The 20,231-nt window shown below is 46.9% G+C and overlaps 1 protein-coding gene across 6 annotated transcripts in view; it reads left to right on the top strand.

Moving 5' to 3' along the window:
* The window catches only part of PIP5K1C (phosphatidylinositol-4-phosphate 5-kinase type 1 gamma), a 336,412-nt gene that overhangs the window by 28,357 nt on the left and 287,824 nt on the right, over positions 1-20,231 (top strand). For 5 of the 6 annotated variants that reach the window (XM_063914840.1, XM_063914837.1, XM_063914838.1 and 2 more), the window contains exons 4-5: positions 1,177-1,307; positions 15,576-15,693. In XM_063914840.1, coding sequence (XP_063770910.1) covers positions 1,177-1,307; positions 15,576-15,693 — 249 coding nt within the window. The remainder of the gene's footprint in view (positions 1-1,176; positions 1,308-15,575; positions 15,694-20,231) is intronic. The other variant, XM_063914841.1, reaches the window with a different exon arrangement.

Genomic DNA, 20,231 nt, shown 5'->3' with positions numbered 1-20,231 from the left:
GAATGGAATGTCAGTGGCTGATCTGGATAATGATCTTTGTGTTCAAATGATGAGAATCCCCACAGTCATGTTCTAAATCTAGTGGAAAGCCTTCTGTAAAGGCTATTGGCTCATTGTTTTGCAAATTGGAAGTTCAACAAGCATGCATGTGATGTTCTTGTGTGCACAAACTTGTTATGTGTATGCATATATCCACCCTCCCCGTTTTTAATCTGGTCTCTTTTCCTTGCGCTAATACTTCTCCCCAACTGTGCTTCTCCCTCCTTAACTCTTTATCGCCGAAACATCACTCTCCACTGTGCACCACTGCCACAGTTGGGAGATGACAGAAGTAATAACTATCAGATCATTCCAACGTGGTGATAATTTCTTTAGCAGCAATGGATTTTTATTATATAGATGTGTGTGTAAATTTACTAATCTGTCACTCAATATGTGTAAGCAGGAATTTGAAATGCTGTTCAAAGGGGGTTGTAGTTGCAGTTTTGATACTCAGAATGTCAACAATGAGAACGTGGACACTTAAGTCGAACACTGCATGCCGACATGCTGTTAATATGATTTTAAAGCATTTCAGCAGCGTCTGCTTTAGAAGTTGAAACTTGATGTTTTAACAGAATGCAGTTAAAATGACTGCTGTCTGAATCCTGGCGTTCAGGAGACCGCCGGAATCCCGGGGGCCGGCATTTTTGACGTCCGTAAGCCAGACACCCGCATGATACACCCTCTGGGTTGGTGTGTCCACGCCACCAACTGGGTGGGAATAGAACCTGTAGCGAGTTAAGCACACCACTAGCCCAGAAGCGTGGTGAGCCTACAAGGAGACTCGCTGTCAGGATTCCAGCAGACTGGATGCCGCCATCCCTGCCGGTATATCATACCGGATCTGTTTCAAGTTATAAAACTGACACTCAAAATTCTTTAAATTGCTTTATTAGTATGTTCGCTTGCTGTGTTAGACATGCGTGTCCCTGTTCTCATTCTTGACATTATGAAAGTCTAATATACAAACTAAACTCGGCAAAGGAAAACATGCTTTCTTTTGCAAGCTGCCACTTTCTACATTTCTCCCTTATTGCTTAATCCTGAGTTAATCTTGGTGGGGTTTTTTTTTTTTTTACCTAGTGTTCATTGCTCAGTAATTACAATATATTTTTTATTTTTTTTATCCTACAGACAACATCTTCAACCTTAAAAGGTGCCATTCAATTGGGTATTGGATATACTGTGGGCAACTTGAGTTCAAAACCAGAGAGGGATGTGCTGATGCAAGATTTCTATGTAGTAGAGAGTATCTTCTTTCCCAGGTGAGGATAATGCCTTTTCTCTTATGTCCTAGAGGATACTGGGGTTCTATTTAGTACCATGGGGTATAGACTGGTCCACTAGGAGCCATGGGCACTTTAAGAATTTGATATTGTGGGCTGGCTCCTCCCTCTATGCCCCTCATACCAGACTCAGTTTAGAAAATGTGCCCGGAGGAGCCGGTCACGCTTATGGAAGCTCCTGAAGCGTTTTCTGCATTTATTTTTCTGCTTGTTATTTTCAGGCAAGCCTGCCTGCTTCGTGGGACTTGGGGGGGATCGGTCCAACCTCTTAAAGGGTTAATGGTCTTGTTCCCCGCTGACAGGACACTAGCTCCTGAGGTAACTATTCGCAAGCCCCACCACAGCGAGCGTACATTCCCGCAGCACGCTGCCACCTCTAACAGCCAGAAGAAAGAGTGGCGAGTACTAAGCAGACGTCCCGGTTAGCGGGTTGCCGGCCATTATGGCGGCATGAGGGTATGGAGATGCACGGCTTCTCACCTGGGAGGAATGCGTCTCCAGAGTCAGTACACAACTGCGTCTCAGTACACTGTACACAGTATTGCAAACAAAGCCTTAAAAAAGAAATCCCCAGTCACTTTTCCCGTGTCAGAGGAATTGAATACCCTGTTTGAAGGACCGTGGGTTAATCCTGATAAGAAATTTCAGATCCCTAAAAGGTTAATCTCAACTTTTCTTTTTCCTCCTGAGGATAAGAAAAAATGGGAGAATCCACCGATAGTGGATGCATCAGTGTCCAGGCTGTCACAGAAAATTGTGTTGCCTGTCCCTGGTGCAGCCTCCCTGAAGACACTGCTGATCGCAAGATTGAGACTACACTGAAATCCTTGTACACGGCTGCTGGGGTGGCCCAGAGACCTACTATAGCATGTGCGTGGAAACTAAAGCCATTGCTAGATGGTCAGGTAACCTAATTGAGGGGTTGGATTCCTTATCTAGGGGGGGAGATTGTTTTACTCCTGCAACATATACAACATATACAGGACTCTGCAAACTTTATGGTGGAAGCCATAAAAGAAGTGGGTTTGCTTAATGCACGCACCACTGCTATGGCAGTGTCGGCACGCAGGGGCTTATGGTTACGCCAGTGAACTGCGGACTCCAGGAATGGCGTGGAAGGCCCACCCTTCATGGGAGAGGCCTTACTTGACGAACTAGACAAATGGATCTCCAAAGCTAATATGTGTCAGTCTACATATCTTCCTTCTGCAGCTCCCCCAACTAGGAAGACCTACTCAGGACCTACTCTACAGTCCTTTTGGACTGCTAAGTTTAAGTGCAAAGCCAGAGGATCCTCTCGAGCCACCAGAGGCGCTAAAGGTAAACCACGCAAACCAGAAACTGCTGGTTCTCAGGAACAGAGCTCCAGCTCTGCTTCCTCAAAGCCTTCAGCTTGACGGTGGGCCCCGATGCCTAGAAGACTGGCAGGTGGGAGCCTGACTAATAATTTCAGTCACATCTGGACAACATCATGCCAGGATCCCTGGGTCATAGAGCTTGTTTCCCAGAGGTACAGACTCGAGTTTCAGGAACTCCCACCTCACAGATCCTTCAAATCAGGCTTACCAGTTTCACAGGAGGCAAGTATACTCTTACAGGATGCTAGTCAAACACTGGTACAAACGCAGGTCATTGTTCCAGTTCCACCTCATCTCCAAAGCAAGGGGTGGTATTCCAACTTGTTTGTAGTGCCGAAACCGGATGATTCGGTAAAGCCGATTCTGAATCTAAAATCATTGAACCCGTACTTACGAGTGTTCATATTCAAGATGGAGTCTCTGAGAGAGGTGATCTCCGGTCTGGAGGAGGGGGAATTCCTAGTGTCTCTGGATATCAAGGATGCGTACCTTCAAATTCCGATCTGGCCGCCTCACCAGGCTTATCTATGGTTTGCACTGCAGGTCTGTCACTACAAGTTCCAGGCCCTACCTTTTGGTCTCTCCACGACGCCGAGGGTGTTCACCATTGTGATGGCAGAGATGTTTCCCATTTCCAAGCAGGGAGTGAACATAATTCCGTACCTGGACGATCTTCTGATAAAGGCTCCGTCCAAGGAGAGGTTGTTTTAACAGCATTGGCCTCACAACCCAACTACTCCTGGATCACAGCTGAATTCTGAATCTTCCAAAATCTCACTTAGAGCCAACTCGGAGGTTCCCATTTCTGGGAATAATTCTGGACACAGTCGCAGAAAGTTTTTTTTTTCTTCCGTTGGAAAAGGCATTGGTAATCCAGTCGATTGGTTTGGGATGTCCTGAAGCCAACCCGGATATCTGTGCACCTATGCATTCACCTTCTGGGAAAAATGGTGGCCTCTTACGAGGCTCTTCAGTACGGAAGGTTTCATGCATGACCCTTCCGGCTCGATCTGTTGGACAATTAGTCTGGATCACACCTTCACATGCACCAGAGGATCCGTCTGTCTGTCTCCCTAATGTGGTGGCTACAGACTTCTCACCTGATCGAGGGCCGATGGTTCGGGATTCAAAATTGGATTCTACTAACCACGGACGCAAGCCTCAGAGGTTGGGGAGCAGTCACCCAGGGGGTGCAGTTTCAAGGAAGATGGTCAAGTCAGGAAGTCGTCCTTCCAATCAACATTTTGGAGCTCAGGGCTATATACAGGCCCTTCTGCAGGCCTCCTATCTTATACAGGATTGAGCCATTCAGGTCCAGTTGGACAATCAGGGCGGAACGAATGCAGAGCAGCAATGTCTGACGTGTCAAGAATTCTCCTCTGGGCAGAAAAACACGCTGCTGCATTGTAGGCGGTCTTCATTCTGGGAGTAGACAACTGGGAAGCAGACTTCCTCAGCAGACACTACCTGCACCCGGGGGAGTGGGGCCTTCACCCGGAGGTGTTCAGGTGCTTGACAAGTCGATGGGGATATCCACATATTGACATGATGGCCTCTCTTCTCAACAAGAAGCTCAATCGGTATTCCACATTGAGAGACCCACAGGCAGTGGCAGTGGACGCTCTGATAACGCCATGGGTATATCTGATTGTGTACGTGTTTCCGCCACTTCCTCTGATCCCAAGAATTCTGAAAAGAATAAAAAGGGAAAAGTTTCAAGTAATTCTCATTGCTCCGGGCTGGCCAAGAAGTGCCTGGTACGCGGACCTCCTGGAGATGCTCCTTGAAGATCCGTGGCCTCTACCTCTTCGCAAGGATCTTCTGCATCGGGGCCCGTTCGTCTATCAAGACTTACCTCTGCTACGTTTGACGGCATGGAAGTTGAATGGCTGACTCTTGCCAGGAGAGACATCCCTGACAAAGTCCTGACTATGATTCAAGCCAGGAAGGGGGTAATGTCTAAACATTACCACTGTATTTGGAAGAAATAAGTCTCTTGGCGTGAGAGCAGAAAGTATTTTGCTGTGGAATTTCATCTGGAACGTTTCCTGCTTTTTCTGCAGTCGGACGTGGATGTGGGCCTACGTCTGGGCTCAATAAAAGTCCAGATTTTGGCCTTGTCCATTTTCTTTTAGAAACAATTGGCTTTTCTCTTTCTGCGGTCCAGACATTCTTGAAAGGTGTTCTGCACATCCAGCCTCCCTTTTTGCCTCCTACGGCACCTTGGGATCTCAATTTGGTGCTGCATTTCTTCCAATCGGACTGGTTTGAACCTTTACAGGAAGTAGAGGTTAAGTATCTTACGTGGAAGACAGTCACACTGTTGGCCTTGGCTTCAGCGAAACGTGTGTCTCACAAGTACCCCTACTTAATTTTCCATGAGGACAGAGCTGAACTCCGAACTCGTCAGCAATTCCTTCCTAAGGTGGTGTCCGCTTTTCACATCAACCAACCTATTGTGGTTGCAGCTGTTACGGACACATCTGCTACTCCAAAGTCTTTGGATCTTGTGAGGGCTTTGAAGGTGTATGTAAAGAGGACAGCTCGTCACAGGAAATCACACACTCTGTTCGTTCTCTATGATCCCAATAAGATTGGGTGTCCTGCTTCAAAGCAGTCCATTGCACGCTGGATCAGGCTCACTATCCAGCATGCTTATTCTATGGCAGGCTTGCCGGTTCCAAAATCTGTTCAGGCCAACTCGACTAGGTCAGTTGGTTCTTCTTGGGCGGCTGCCTGTCGGCTTTACAGCTTTGCCGAGTGTCTACTTGGTTAGGTTCGAACACGTTTGCAAAGTTCTACAAGTTCGATACGTTGGCCTCTGAGGACCTTCAGTTTGGTCAATCAGTTCTGCAGGAACCTCAGCACTCTCCCACCTGGTTTGGGAGCTTTGGTATGTCGAAGTCAAAAAATATTACATAAAGAGAACATACAAACTACACACATTATGAGTCGCTATACTTGCAAATACGCGCAGCGAGCAAAGCAATATATGGTAACACACGCATTTACACGGACATGCCACAGAGATGGATTCGACACTTATTTCATACAGTACATAACTATAATAATATCAAGCGCCAGACATCATGATGATTTAAAATTATATATAATGAAGTAATGTCATATATGTGTATTATTTGAACGAAACAAGATAGACCGGTCATGTTTACTATGGAAGCAACCAGATTGATGTGTAGATTAATTTGATGCTTGTTGTGAAGTTGTGGGACATTGCAGCCTATAATTATGATTAAATGTATAAAAGCTAAAATCACTCTTTTCTCTGACGTCCTAGTGGATGCTGGGGACTCCGTAAGGACCATGGGGAATAGCGGCTCCGCAGGAGACTGGGCACAAAAGTAAAGCTTTAGAACTACCTGGTGTGCACTGGCTCCTCCCCCTATGACCCTCCTCCAAGCCTCAGTTAGATTTTTGTGCCCGAACGAGAAGGGTGCACACTAGGTGGCTCTCCTGAGCTGCTTAGTGAAAAGTTTAGTTTTAGATTTTTATGTTCAGTGAGACCTGCTGGCAACAGGCTCACTGCATTGAGGGACTAAGGGGAGAAGAAGCGAACTCACCTGCGTGCAGAGTGGATTGGGCTTCTTAGGCTACTGGACATTAGCTCCAGAGGGACCGATCACAGGCCCAGCCATGGATAGGTCCCAGAGCCGCGCCGCCGGCCCCCTTACAGAGCCAGAAGAGGTCCGGAAAATCGGCGGCAGAAGACGTCCTGTCTTCAACAAGGTAGCGCACAGCACTGCAGCTGTGCGCCATTGCTCTCAGCACACTTCACACTCCGGTCACTGAGGGTGCAGGGCGCTGGGGGGGGGGGGGGGGGCGCCCTGAGACGCAATAAAAACCCCTTGGATGGCAAAAAATGCATCACATATAGCTCCTGGGCTATATGGATGAATTTAACCCCTGCCATTATACACAGAAAAACGGGAGATAGGCTCTGCCCCCTTCTCGGCGGCCTTATCTCCTCAGCACACTGGCGCCATTTTCCCTCACAGCTCCGTTGGAGGGAAGCTCCCTGGCTCTCCCCTGCAGTCACTACACTACAGAAAGGGTTAAAAAAGAGAGGGGGGCACTAATTACGCGCAGTATTAAAAATACAGCAGCTATAAGGGGAAAAACACTTCTATAAGGTTATCCCTGTGTGTGTGTGTGTGTGTGTGTGTATATATATATGTATGTATATATATATATATATATGTATATATATATATATATATATATATATATATATATATATATATATATATATATATATATAATATATATATATAGCGCGCTCTGGTGTGTGCTGGCAAACTCTCCCTCTGTCTCCCCAAAGGGCTAGATGGGTCCTGTCCTCTATCAGAGCATTCCCTGTGTGTGTGCTGTGTGTCGGTACGTTTGTGTCGACATGTATGAGGAGAAAAATGATGTGGAGACGGAGCAGATTGCCTGTAATAGTGATGTCACCCCCTAGGGGGTTGACACCTGAGTGGATGAACTGTTGGAAGGAATTACGTGACAGTGTCAGCTCTGTATAAAAGACAGTGGTTGACATGAGACAGCCGGCTACTCAGCTTGTGCCTGTCCAGACGTCTCATAGGCCATCAGGGGCTCTAAAGCGCCCGTTACCTCAGATGGCAGATATAGACGCCGACACGGATACTGACTCCAGTGTCGACGGTGAAGAGACAAATGTGACTTCCAGTAGGGCCACACGTTACATGATTGAGGCAATGAAAAATGTTTTACACATTTCTGATAATACGAGTACCACCAAAAAGGGGTATTATGTTCGGTGAGGAAAAACTACCTGTAGTTTTCCTGAATCTGAGAAATTAAATGAGGTGTGTGATGATGCGTGGGTTTCCCCCGATAACAACTGATAATTTCTAAAATGTTATTGGCATTATATCCTTTCCCGCCAGAGGTTAGGGTGCGTTGGGAAACACCCCCTAGGGTGGATAAAGCGCTCACATGCTTGTAAGAACAAGGGCTCTACCCTCTCCTGAGATGGCCGCCCTTAAGGATCCTGCTGATAGAAAGCAGGAGGGTATCCTAAAAGGTATTTACACACATACTGGTGTTATACTGCGACCAGCAATCGCCTCAGCCTGGATGTGCAGTGCTGGGTTGGTGTGGTCGGATTCCCTGACTGAAAATATTGATACCCTAGATAGGGACAGTATATTATTGCCTATAGAGCATTTAAAAGATGCATTTCTATATATGCGTGATGCACAGCGGAATATTTGCCGACTGGCATCAAGTCTAAGTGCGTTGTCCATTTCTGCCAGTAGAGGGTTATGGACACGACAGTGGTCAGGTGATGCGGATTCCAAACGGCATTTGGAAGTATTGCCTTTATTAAGGGGAGGAGTTATTTGGGGTCGGTCTTTCAGACCTGGTGGCCACGGCAACAGCTGGGAAATCCACGTTTGTACCCCAGGTCGCCTCTCAACATAAGAAGACGCCGTATTATCAGGCGCAGTCTTTTCGTGGGCAAGCGGGCAAAAGGTTCCTCATTCTGCCCCGTGACAGAGGGAGAGGAAAAAGGCTGCAGAAATCAGCCAGTTCCCAGGAACAGAAGCCCTCTCCCGCCTCTGCCAAGCCCTCAGTATGACGCTGGGGCTTTACAAGCAGAATCAGGCACGGTGGGGGCCCGTCTCAATGAATTTCAGCGCGCAGTGGGCTCACTCGCAAGTAGACCCCTGGATCCTTCAGGTGATATCTCAGGGGTACAAATTGGAATTCGAGACGTCTCCCCCTCGCCGTTTCCTAAAGTCGGCTTTACCGATGTCTCCTTCTGACAGGGAGGCAGTTTTGGAAGCCATTCACAAGCTGTATTCCCAGCAGGTGATAATCAAGATACCCCTCCTGCAACAGGGAACGGGGTATTATTCCACACTGTTGTGGTACCGAAGCCGGACGGCTCGGTGAGACAGATTCTAAATCTAAAATCTTGAACACTTACATACAGAGGTTCAAATTCAAGATTGAGTCACTCAGAGCAGTGATTGCGAACCTGGAAGAAGGGGACTACATGATGTCTCGGGACATCAAGGATGCTTACCTTCATGTCCCAATTTACCCTTCTCACCAAGGGTACCTCAGGTTTATGGTACAGAACTGTCACTATCGGTTTCAGACGCTGCCGTATGGATGGTCCACGGCACCCCGGGTCTTTACCAAGGTAATGGCCGAAATGATGATACTCCTTCGAAGGAAGGGAATTTTAGTTATCCCTTACTTGGACGATTCCCTGATAAGGGTAAGATCCAGGGAACAGTTGGAGGTCGGTGTAGCACTATCTCAGGTAGTGTTGCGGCAGCACGATTGGATTCTCAATATTCCAAAATCGCAGCTGATTCCGACGACTCGTCGTCTGTTCCTAGGGATGATCCTGGACACAGTCCAGAAAAAGGTGTTTCTCCCGGAGGAGAAAGTCAGGGAGTTATCCGAGCTAGTCGGGAACCTCCTATAACCGAGCCAAGTCTCAGTACATCAATGAAAGGGTTCTGGGAAAAATGGTGGCTTCCTACGAAGCAATCCCATTCGGCAGATTCCACGCAAGAACTTTCCAGTGGGACCTGCTGGACAAATGGTCTGGGTCGCATCTTCAGATGCATCAGCGGATAACCCTGTCACCAAGCACAAGGGTGTCTCTACTGTGGTGGTTGCAGAGTGCTCATCTTCTAGAGGGTCGCAGATTCGACATTCAGGACTGTGTCCTGGTTACCACGGATGCCAGCCTGCGAGGCTGGGGAGCAGTCACACAGGGAAGGAATTTCCAGAGCTTATGGTCAAGCCTGGAGACATCACTTCACATAAATATCCTGAAGCTAAGGGCCATTTACAATGCTCTAAGCTCAGCATGACCTCTGCTTCAAGGTCACCCGGAGTTGATCCATTCGGACAACATCACGGCAGTCACCCACGTAAACAGACAGGGTGACACAAGAAGCAGGAGGGCAATGGCAGAAGCTGCAAGGATTCTTCGCTGGGCGGAAAATCATGTGATAGCACTGTCAGCAAGTGGGGACTTCACCCAGAAGTCTTCCACATGTTTATAAAACTCGACAAGTATTGCGCCGGGTCAAGGGACCCTCCGGCAATAGCTGTAGACGCTCTGGTAACACAGTTTGTGTACCAGTCAGTGTATGTGTTCCCTCCTCTGCCTCTCATACCCAAGGTACTGAGAATTATAAGATGGAGAGGAGTAAGCACTATATTCGGGCTCCGGATTGGCCAAGAAGGACTTGGTAACCGGAACTTCAGGAGATGCTCACGGAGGATCCGTGGCCTCTACCTCTAAGAAGGGACCTGCTCCAGCAAGGACCCTGTCTGTTCCAAGACTTACCGCGACTGCGTTTGACGGCATGGCGGTTGAACGCCGGATCCTGAAGGAGAAAGGCATTCCGGATGAAGTCATTCCTATCCTGATCAAAGCAAGGAAAGATATAACCGCAAAACATTATCACCGCATTTGGCGAAAATATGTTGCGTGGTGCGAGGCCAGTAAGGCCCCGACGGAGGAATTTTCAACTAGGTCGATTCCTACATTTCCTGCAAACAGGAGTGTCTATGGGCCTGAAATGGGGGTCCATTAAGGTTCAAATTTCGGCCCTGTCAATTTTCTTCCAAAAAGAACTAGCTTCAGTCCCTGAAGTTAAGACGTTTGTGAAAGGGGTACTGTATATACAGCCTCCTTTTGTGCCTCCAGTGGCACCTTGGGATCTAAATGTAGTTTTTGGGTTCCAAAAGTCACATTGGTTTGAACCACTTTAATATGTGGAGTTAAAATATCTCACATGGAAAGTGGTCATGCTGTTGGCCCTGGCATGGGCCAGGTGCGTGTCAGAATTGGCGGCTTTATCCTGTAAAAGCCCTCATCTGATTTTCCATTCGGACAGGGCGGAATTGAGGACTTGTCCTCAGTTTCTCCCTAAGGTGGTTTTCAGCGTTTCACCTGAATCAACCTATTGTGGTGCCTGCGGCTACTAGGGACTTGGAGGACTCCAAGTTGCTAGACGTTGTTGTCAGGGCCCTGGAAATATAGGTTTCCAGGACGGCTGGAGTCAGAAAATCTGACTCGTTGTTTATTCTGTATGCACCCAACAAGCTGGGTGCTCCTGCTTCTAAGCAGACTATTGCTCGTTGGATTTGTAGTACAATTCAGCTTGCACATTCTGTGGCAGGCCTGCCACAGACAAAATCTGTAAAAGCCCATTCCACAAGGAAGGTGGGCTCATCTTGGGCGGCTGCCCGAGGGGTCTCTGCTTTACAACTTTGCCGAGCAGCTACTTGGTCAGGAGCAAATACGTTTGTAAAATTCTACAAATTTGATACCCTGGCTGAGGAGGACCTGGAGTTCTCTCATTTGGTGCTGCAGAGTCATCCGCACTCTCCCGCCCGTTTGGGAGCTTTGGTATAATCCCCATGGTCCTTACGGAGTCCCCAGCATCCACTAGGACGTCAGAGAAAATAAGAATTTACTTACCGATAATTCTATTTCTCGTAGTCCGTAGTGGATGCTGGGCGCCCATCCCAAGTGCGGATTGTCTGCAATACTGGTACATAGTTATTGTTACCAAAAAAATCGGGTTATTGCTGTAGTGAGCCATCTTTTCTAGAGGCTCCTCTGTTATCATGCTGTTAACTGGGTTTAGATCACAAGTTATATGGTGTGATTGGTGTGGCTGGTATGAGTCTTACCCGGGATTCAAAATCCTTCCTTATTGTGTACGCTCGTCCGGGCACAGTATCCTAACTGAGGCTTGGAGGAGGGTCATAGGGGGAGGAGCCAGTGCACACCAGGTAGTTCTAAAGCTTTACTTTTGTGCCCAGTCTCCTGCGGAGCCGCTATTCCCCATGGTCCTTACGGAGTCCCCAGCATCCACTACGGACTACGAGAAATAGAATTATCGGTAAGTAAATTCTTATTATTAGGACAGTGGACAGGAAACTCAAGCCAGCCCTTTGGATGTCATCAAGGCTGAACCTGATTAGCATATACAAAGGAACTGGTGACTCATCGTGAATCCCTTCCCCAGAAACTAGATAACACATTGATCACACAGGAACTTAGTTGCTTTTTGGGACCAGAGGATGAAGGACTTGCTGGCAGATCAGTTCCTGTATTTATTTACAGAGAGAGAGAGAGAGAGAGAGACATAAGATGCATTGGAGGGAATGGTAATTGTATCGCTGGCCTGTAACTGAAACTGTATGTAATTGTATGTAACTGTATGTTTTAACTGCTTACTGTGTGAGTGTAACTATAGGTATACTGTACTTTGCAATATATATTGAATCCATATCCTTTTTAATAACAAATATATACATCAATGAGCTTTGGAACTCAGATAGTGGGGGAAATTTACTAAGCTCCCGATTTTGACCGAGATGCCGTTTTTTCATCAAAGTGTCATCTCGGTAATTTACTAAGCAATAATCACGGCAGTGATGAGGGCATTCGTAATTTTTTGCAAGTCCAAGAAAAAAATTACGAATGAATACACCATCGGTCAAAACGCGGCTGTTTAAGTATGAATCTCGGTAATTTACTAAGAAGTGCAAAGCAAAAAAAAACAAACACTGCCGTGAAAAATTACAACTCGTAAAAAAGTGCTAAAAAAAAACAGACCTGCTTTTTTTTCCGTGATTGGATAGGCATGCAGGGATCCATGAGATCCGTGCATGTATATCAGTGGGAAGGGGTGGGAAAGTTGTTATTTTATTAAAAAAAATTGCGTGGGGTCCCCCCTCCTAAGCATAACCAGCCTCGGGCTCTTTGAGCCGATCCTGGTTGCAGAAATATGGGGAAAAAATTGACAGGGGTTCCCCCATATTTAAGCAACCAGCATCGGGCTCTGCGCCTGGTCCTGGTTCCAAAAATACGGGGGACAAAAAGAGTAGGGGTCCCCCGTATTTTTAAAACCAGCACCGGGCTCCACTAGCTGGACAGATAATGCCACAGCCGGGGGTCACTTTGATATAGTGCCCTGCGGCCGTGGCATCAAAAATCCAACTAGTCACCCCTGGCCGGGGTACCCTGGGGGAGTGGGGACCCCTTCAATCAAGGGGTCCCCCCCCCCCAGCCACCCAAGGGCCAGGGGTGAAGCCCCTGGCCCTTGGGTGATAAGGGGTGAAGCCCGAGGCTGTCCCCCCCCATCCAATGGGCTGCGGATGGGGGGGCTGATAGCCTTTGTTGTCAAAGAAAAGATATTGTTTTTAGTAGCAGTACTACAAGTCCTAGCAAGCCTCCCCCGCATGCTGGTACTTGGAGAACCACAAGTACCAGCATGCGGCGGAAAAACGGGCCCGCTGGTACCTGTAGTACTACTACTAAAAAAATACCCAAAAAAACACAAGACACACACACCGTGAAAGTATAATTTTATTACATACATACACACATACATACATACTTACCTTATGTTCCCACGCAGGTCGGTCCTCTTCTCCAGTAGAATCCATGGGGTACCTGTTGAAGAAATTATACTCACGAGATCCAGGGGTCCAGGGTCCTCGGGGAATCCAGGTGTAATCCACGTACTTGAAAAAAATAACAAAACGGTGTCCCGACCACGAACTGAAAGGGGACCCATGTTTGCACATGGGTCACCTTTCCACGAATGCCAGAAACCCACTTTGACTTCTGTCTAAGTGGGTTTCTTCAGCCAATCAGGGAGCGCCACGTTGTAGCACTCTCCTGATCAGCTGTGTGCTCCTGTCCTCACTGACAGGCAGCACACGGCAGTGTTACAATGTAGCGCCTATGCGCTACATTGTAACCAATGCTGGGAACTTTCTGCCCTGCGGTTGACCTAAAGTGACGTCACCGCTGAGCAGAAAGTTCCCAGCATTGGTTACAATGTAGCGCATAGGCGCTACATTGTAACACTGCCGTGTGCTGCCTGTCAGTGAGGACAGGAGCACACAGCTGATCAGGAGAGTGCTACAACGTGGCGCTCCCTGATTGGCTGAAGAAACCCACTTAGACAGAAGTCAAAGTGGGTTTCTGGCATTCGTGGAAAGGTGACCCATGTGCAAACATGGGTCCCCTTTCAGTTCGTGGTCGGGACACCGTTTTGTTATTTTTTTCAAGTACGTGGATTACCCCTGGATTTCCCGAGGAGCCTGGACCCCTGGATCTCGTGAGTATAATTTCTTCAACAGGTACCCCTTGGATTCTACTGGAGAAGAGGACCGACCTGCGTGGGAACTTAAGGTAAGTATGTATGTATATGTGTATGTATGTAATCAAATTATACTTTCACGGTGTGTGTGTCTTGTCTTTTTTTGGGTATTTTTTTAGTAGTAGTACTACAGGTACCAGCGGGCCCGTTTTTCCGTCGCATGCTGGTACTTGTGGTTCTCCAAGTACCAGCATGCGGGGGAGGCTTGCTGGGCCTTGTAGTACTGCTACTAAAAACAATATCTTTTCTTTTACAACAAAGGCTATCAGCCTCCCCATCCGCAGCCCATTGGATGGGGGGGGACAGCCTCGGGCTTCACCCCTGGCCCTTGGGTGGCTGGGGGGGGGACCCCTTGATTGAAGGGGTCCCCACTCCCCCAGGGTACCCCGGCCAGGAGTGACTAGTTGGATTTTTGATGCCACGGCCGCAGGGCACTATATAAAAGTGACCCCCGGCTGTGGCATTATCTGTCCAGCTAGTGGAGCCCGGTGCTGGTTTTAAAAATACGGGGGACCCCTACTCTTTTTGTCCCCCGTATTTTTGGGACCAGGACCAGGCGCAGAGCCCGATGCTGGTTGCTTAAATATGGGGGAACCCCTGTCATTTTTTTCCCCATATTTCGGCAACCAGGATCGGCTCAAAGAGCCCGAGGCTGGTTATGCTTAGGAGGGGGGACCCCACGCAATTTTTTTTAAAAATTTTACAGTGTTTAATTAAAAAAAAAAAAAAAAATAGAACCCCAGCACGGATCACACAGATCCGGCCGAGATTAATTGTAAAAAAGTCGGCAGTGTTTTGCTAATCACTGCCGTAAAAAACACAAAAAAAACACGAATGACATCGACATCGGAAGAAAAGAAAAACCAGAATACGACAGCTTAGTAAATCCATCGTAACAAATTCAAAAAGTTGCAGTTTTACACTTTCGATGTCATTCGTGATTGAACTTTGACCTGAAACGGGAAAATACGAATCTTAGTAAATTTACCCCAATGTGTGGGTGTATTGTTTTCTCTTATGGGATGCAGTGTTTTGCGATGTATAGCGCACATTCATGGGATATGGTAATAAGAGGTGCAGGCGTTTACAATATATATTAGAGCGGGCATTTTAAATATTTGTGAGAAATCAATTTGGCATTCTTAGGTACTTCCCCATGGTACTATATGGATCCCCAGTATCCTCTAGGACGTAAGAGAAAATAGGATTTTAATTACCTACTGGTAAATCCTTTTTTCGTAGTCCGTAGGGGATACTGGGCACCCGCCCGGTTCTTCGTTCTTCCTGCACTGTTACTTTGGTTAAGAATTGTTGGTTCAGCTGTTGCTGTTCCTGTTTCGAGTTTGGTTAGCATGGCTTTCCTCTTGTTTGTGTGCTGGTTCGGAATCTCACCACTTTCCTTATCTATCCTTCTCTCAAAGTATGTCAGTCTCCTCGGGCACAGTTTCCTAGATGGAGTCTGGTAGGAGGGGCAGAGAGGGAGTAGCCAGCCAACAATATCAAATTCTTAAAGTGCCCATGGCTCCAAGTGGACCCATCTATACCCCATGGTACTAAATGGAATCTTAGTTTCCTCTATGGACTACGAGAAAAGGATTTACTGGTAGGTAATTAAAATCCTATTTTGCATGTGGTGTGGTTCCCTAAATTCCTAATCTAATCAAATTTATTTCTCGCATCTCTTGTAGTGAAGGCAGTAATCTCACTCCTGCCCATCATTACCCAGATTTCCGTTTTAAGACTTATGCACCAGTGGCTTTCCGATACTTTCGAGAACTCTTTGGGATTCGCCCAGATGACTATCTGGTGAGTATGGGCCCCTAAAAACACTAGAAAATATTTTTAAATCTACACAGGGGAAAAAAACATTCCTGTGTTAGATCTACCCTGAGATTCCTGTAATAATAGTATATCTCTGTGCTAAGGTGAAACCAGCTAACCTCTACTCTTCAAAATGTATAGGTTCCTATTTACATTCAGGTCCTCTTAACATGATACAGAAATTCTGCAATAGCACTAAATGTTTTCCTTTCAATACGCATCATGTTAAAAAAATAAAAAATAAAATATAAGATTTTTTTTTTCCTTTAAATCTTTCAGTAAACATAGGTCAGGGTGTGTTTTGTGTCTCCCTCCCGCCCCCCCTGCAATGCTGGTGTAAGTCTTTCAAACGAGAATGACTAAACGGTAAGACCTGCACTTCACAAATTCTTCATAGAAGGATTGTACAGCCCAATTACCCATTCTGCTGATGTTAACAATTCTGACTCTCCAATCCCAATCATTTATTTTATTTTTTGGACTGAATCGTCTAATCTAATTTCTGATGTGTTTAATTTCCCTGATCTTTCAACCCAAGCGTCTGCAGAAGGGAGAATTGGGGAACGGGGAATTGCCCCGATAGCTGCCTAATGTGCAAGCTCCTTAAAATTCCTTTTTGTAAATTGCAGCCATAAGCCATCATGTGGTTAAAGATTTCATTCATAAAGCTGGTCATACATGGTCAGTTGGACAAGGAATTTTTTTTCTGACAGCCTTCCACCCATCAGATCTAGTAGGCATACACTGTGAGATATCTCATTGACCATGATATCTGAGTTCCTCCCGTGGAGGGAAGACCTTTCCTCTTTCCTCCCATGTGAAGGAACAGGGGAAATGTCAGTTGGTCTGCCACAAAATATTGCATCAGGCTAAACATGCTGGACGATCAATATACAATGCACAGGCAGATCTGACAGATAATTATATAGTGTATGCGCTGCATAAGGAATGCGAGAAGTTGGAGAAACGGCAGACTTAGAACACATGTGTCCGTTTAATGAGATACTGAAATGGAGTGTAGTTTATAAAGCAGGTACGGCTGTAACCAACATGTCTGCTAGCAGTACAATTTCTCCTGAACAGGGGGGCTGTTAGATAACACATTCGTAGTAAATGGAAAGTGCTTTCAAAAAGCTTCATATTTTGTAAGAAATCACATTAAATCGGGTATGGCATCATTAGCTTCATTCCTCCTCCAAGTATGGGGAAAGAACACCCCACATGAATATTGTGGAAAAGGTAAACCAGCTACCCTGTTAAGTATTGGAATTCTACAAAGAGGAATAGAATTAATGTGACGCATCACTAGGTACCATTGCTTCTTCAAGATCTTTTGCAACAGCATTAGTGACTAGAAGAGCCCACTTATTCCACCTCTGGGCAGCAAGTGTCTGGTCTTTAAAAATGGTTTGGCTAACCTCTCATTTTAAGGGACTACTGTATTTGTGCAAAACCATGGCTTCTAAGTGCTTGTCCCTTTTTTACGTCCGGCATCCCGCACAGCCGCCGGACTCGAGCCATATTACATCCCGCCGATGGTCACGTTTAGTCAAAGACAATGAGTGCTAGACATTGTAAGAAATGGATACAAAAGAGAACAAGGAAATGTTTTTATAGAGTCGTGGACCCCAGCAGAACTAGATGGTTTGCAAGCCTTAATTGATGCAAGAGCAATTGTTCTAGGGGGTAATTCAGATCTGATCGCTGGGCTGCTAATTTTGTGGTCCTGCGATCAGATAGTAGCCACCTCTAGGGGAAGTGTGAATTTCGCAGTGCAAGTATGCGATTGCATGTGTATGCCGAGCTGTAAAAATCCACTTTCTGCAGTGTGTGTGTGTGCGCAGCTCAGGAATTACTCCTCCAGTGCTATGAGAACAGGCTGATCAGGGCTGTAGCTGACATCGGACACCCTCCCTGAAAATGCTTGGTAACGCCAATGTTTTTCCGGACACTCCCTGCAAACGGTCAGTTTCCACCCACAAATGACCTCTTCCTGTCAATTACCTTATGAATGCCCGTGCAGTTGGATTTTTTGCACCATCCCGTCGCTGACCGGCGATGCTGGTTGTTGTCTGATGCGCGTACGCATTGCGGTGCATGTGCAGTTAGGACCTGATCGCCCCCTGTGCGAAAACACAGCAGCGATCTGATCTGAATTACCCCCCCCCCTAGTTTCTTGACATTAGAAGGGCAAAAGTGTTTATTCCAGACTATCTCTTGTCAATAAGACCTCAAGCCATTTGCAAAGGAGACTTTGGGCTTTATTTAGAGATGTTCATTAACTTGATGAAAACGCACATCTCTGATGATTGGGTTGCAGACATAACTGCCCACATCAGTAGAAGGAACTTGTTTGTTTTTAAATCGGATATTTCAAGTGTTACTTTTAATTTTTCTTTGCAATATTTGCTTAATTTGAAATGTGTTTGCAATTCATTTATGAATAGTTTACTGGATATTGAAGCACTTTAGCTGTAGCAACAGTCTTTTCACATAGATAACAATGCTTTATCAAGGTGTAAATAGAGATCAATGGATATAAAGCAAAAGTTGATGTTTATCAGAATTGCTGTATCTGGGAGACTTGCTTGTCTTGGATCTTTACCTTTTGAATGACAGCAAGCGATTCTACTGCTTGCTACACGTTACCTTCTATGTGTGATAGTGCTGAACCAGTACAACATAATCTGTCTTCATATTTTGACACTGTTTAAGATTGCTCCCGATAACGGCAGTCTTGTACTGTGCTCCAGTACTCGTTTACCAGCCAGGTACAGATGTATCAATGTATTTTATATTTCTCATATGTCCTAGAGGATGCTGGGGATGCTTCAAGAACCATGGGGTATAGACGGGATCCGCAGGAGACATGGGCACACTATAAGACTTTGAATGGGTGTGAACTGGCTCCTCCCTCTATGCCCCTCCTCCAGACCCCTGTTAGATTCTGTGCCCAGTGAGACTGGATGCACACTGAGGAGCTCTACTGAGTTTCTCAGCAAAAGACTTTATTTAGTTTTGTTATTTTCAGGGAGATCTGCTGGCTACAGGCTCCCTGCATCGTGGGAGTGAGGAGAGAAGCAGGCCTACTTAAGAGTTCAAGGGCTCTGCTTCTTAGGCTACTGGACACCATTAGCTCCAGAGGGTTCGATCACTACGGTACGCCTAGCTGCTTGTTCCCGGAGGCGCGCCGTCGCCCCCTCACAAAAGCCGGAAGATAGAATCCGGGTGAGTATGAGAAGGCAGATGACTTCAGTGACTGCAAAAAGAAGTACCATGCAGCGGCCGCGCTGCGCGCCATGCTCCCACGCTTATCACGGCACTGCAGGGTGCAGGGGGGCGCCCTGCGCAGCATGAGACCTCAGGTCAGACTGGCATGTATAGTAACAGTGCTCCGGGCACTAGTTCAGGGACCCCCGCCAGTATAATCTGTATTTTGAGCGGGACTAAAGCGCGCCATGTAGGGGGCGTGGCTTAGCCGCACAGCTCTGACCAGTGCCATCTTCTCTCTCCTCAGAAGCCGCAGAGACGCTGACCCTGTCCTCTGCACTGTTGTACAAGTAACAGGGTGAAAAACGGGGGTGGGCACAGGCAATTTGGTGCTGATTGATTATATTAAAAGCGCTAACAGGGCTGGGCAGTCACCTTACTGGCCTCAGTACTGGGATAGGCGCTGGGTGTGACCTGGCAGATCTCTCTCTGTGTCCCTCTTGCAGGCTTTATTGTGGGTCTGTCTCCTATAGCCCCAGTGTGCTTGTGGCTGTCGGTACGGGTGTGTCGACATGTCTGAGGCGGAATGCTCTTCCCAGGAGGAGGCTGGAGTGGGGACAGAAAAACGAGTTTTATGGTAAGAACTTACGTTTGTTAAAACTTTCTGCGAGGTACACTGGGCTCCACAAGGATTGGACAATGGGGTGTAGAGTAGGATCTTGATCCGAGGCACCAACAGGCTCAAAGCTTTGATTGTTCCCAGAATGCACAGCGCCGCCTCCTATATCACCCCACCTCCCAGCACAGGAGCTCAGTTTTTAGTTAACCAGCCCAATGCAGTAGCAGGAAAAGAGACGACAACGGTTAGTAGCCACATACACCACACTCTCACGACAGATGTGTCAGCGGCTAATGCCATACCTACCCAAAGAAGCTAAGTGCGTCAGGGTGGGCGCCTTGTGGAGCTCAGTGTACCTCGCAGAAAGAGTTTTAACAAAGGTAAGTTCTTACCATAAAACTCGTTTTCTGCTGCGGGGTACACTGGGCTCCACAAGGATTGGACAATGGGGATGCACTGTAGCGGGCACAAGAACCCGGCGTCCAAAGGAAGCATCCTGGGAAGCGGCAGTATCGAAGGCATAGAACCTTATGAATGTGTTCCCTGAGGACCACGTAGCCGCCTTGCACAATTGATCAAGGGTCGCACCACGTTGGGCTGCCCAAGAAGGTCCAACAGACCGAGTAGAATGGGCCTTAATGTGATCAGGAGCAGAGAGACCAGCCTTCACATAAGCATGTGCAATCACCATTCT

The sequence above is a fragment of the Pseudophryne corroboree genome, chromosome 1 (assembly GCF_028390025.1).
Source record: "Pseudophryne corroboree isolate aPseCor3 chromosome 1, aPseCor3.hap2, whole genome shotgun sequence".
In the NCBI taxonomy this organism is placed as follows: Eukaryota; Metazoa; Chordata; class Amphibia; order Anura; family Myobatrachidae; genus Pseudophryne; species Pseudophryne corroboree.
This window is presented reverse-complemented; position numbering and strand designations above follow the sequence as displayed.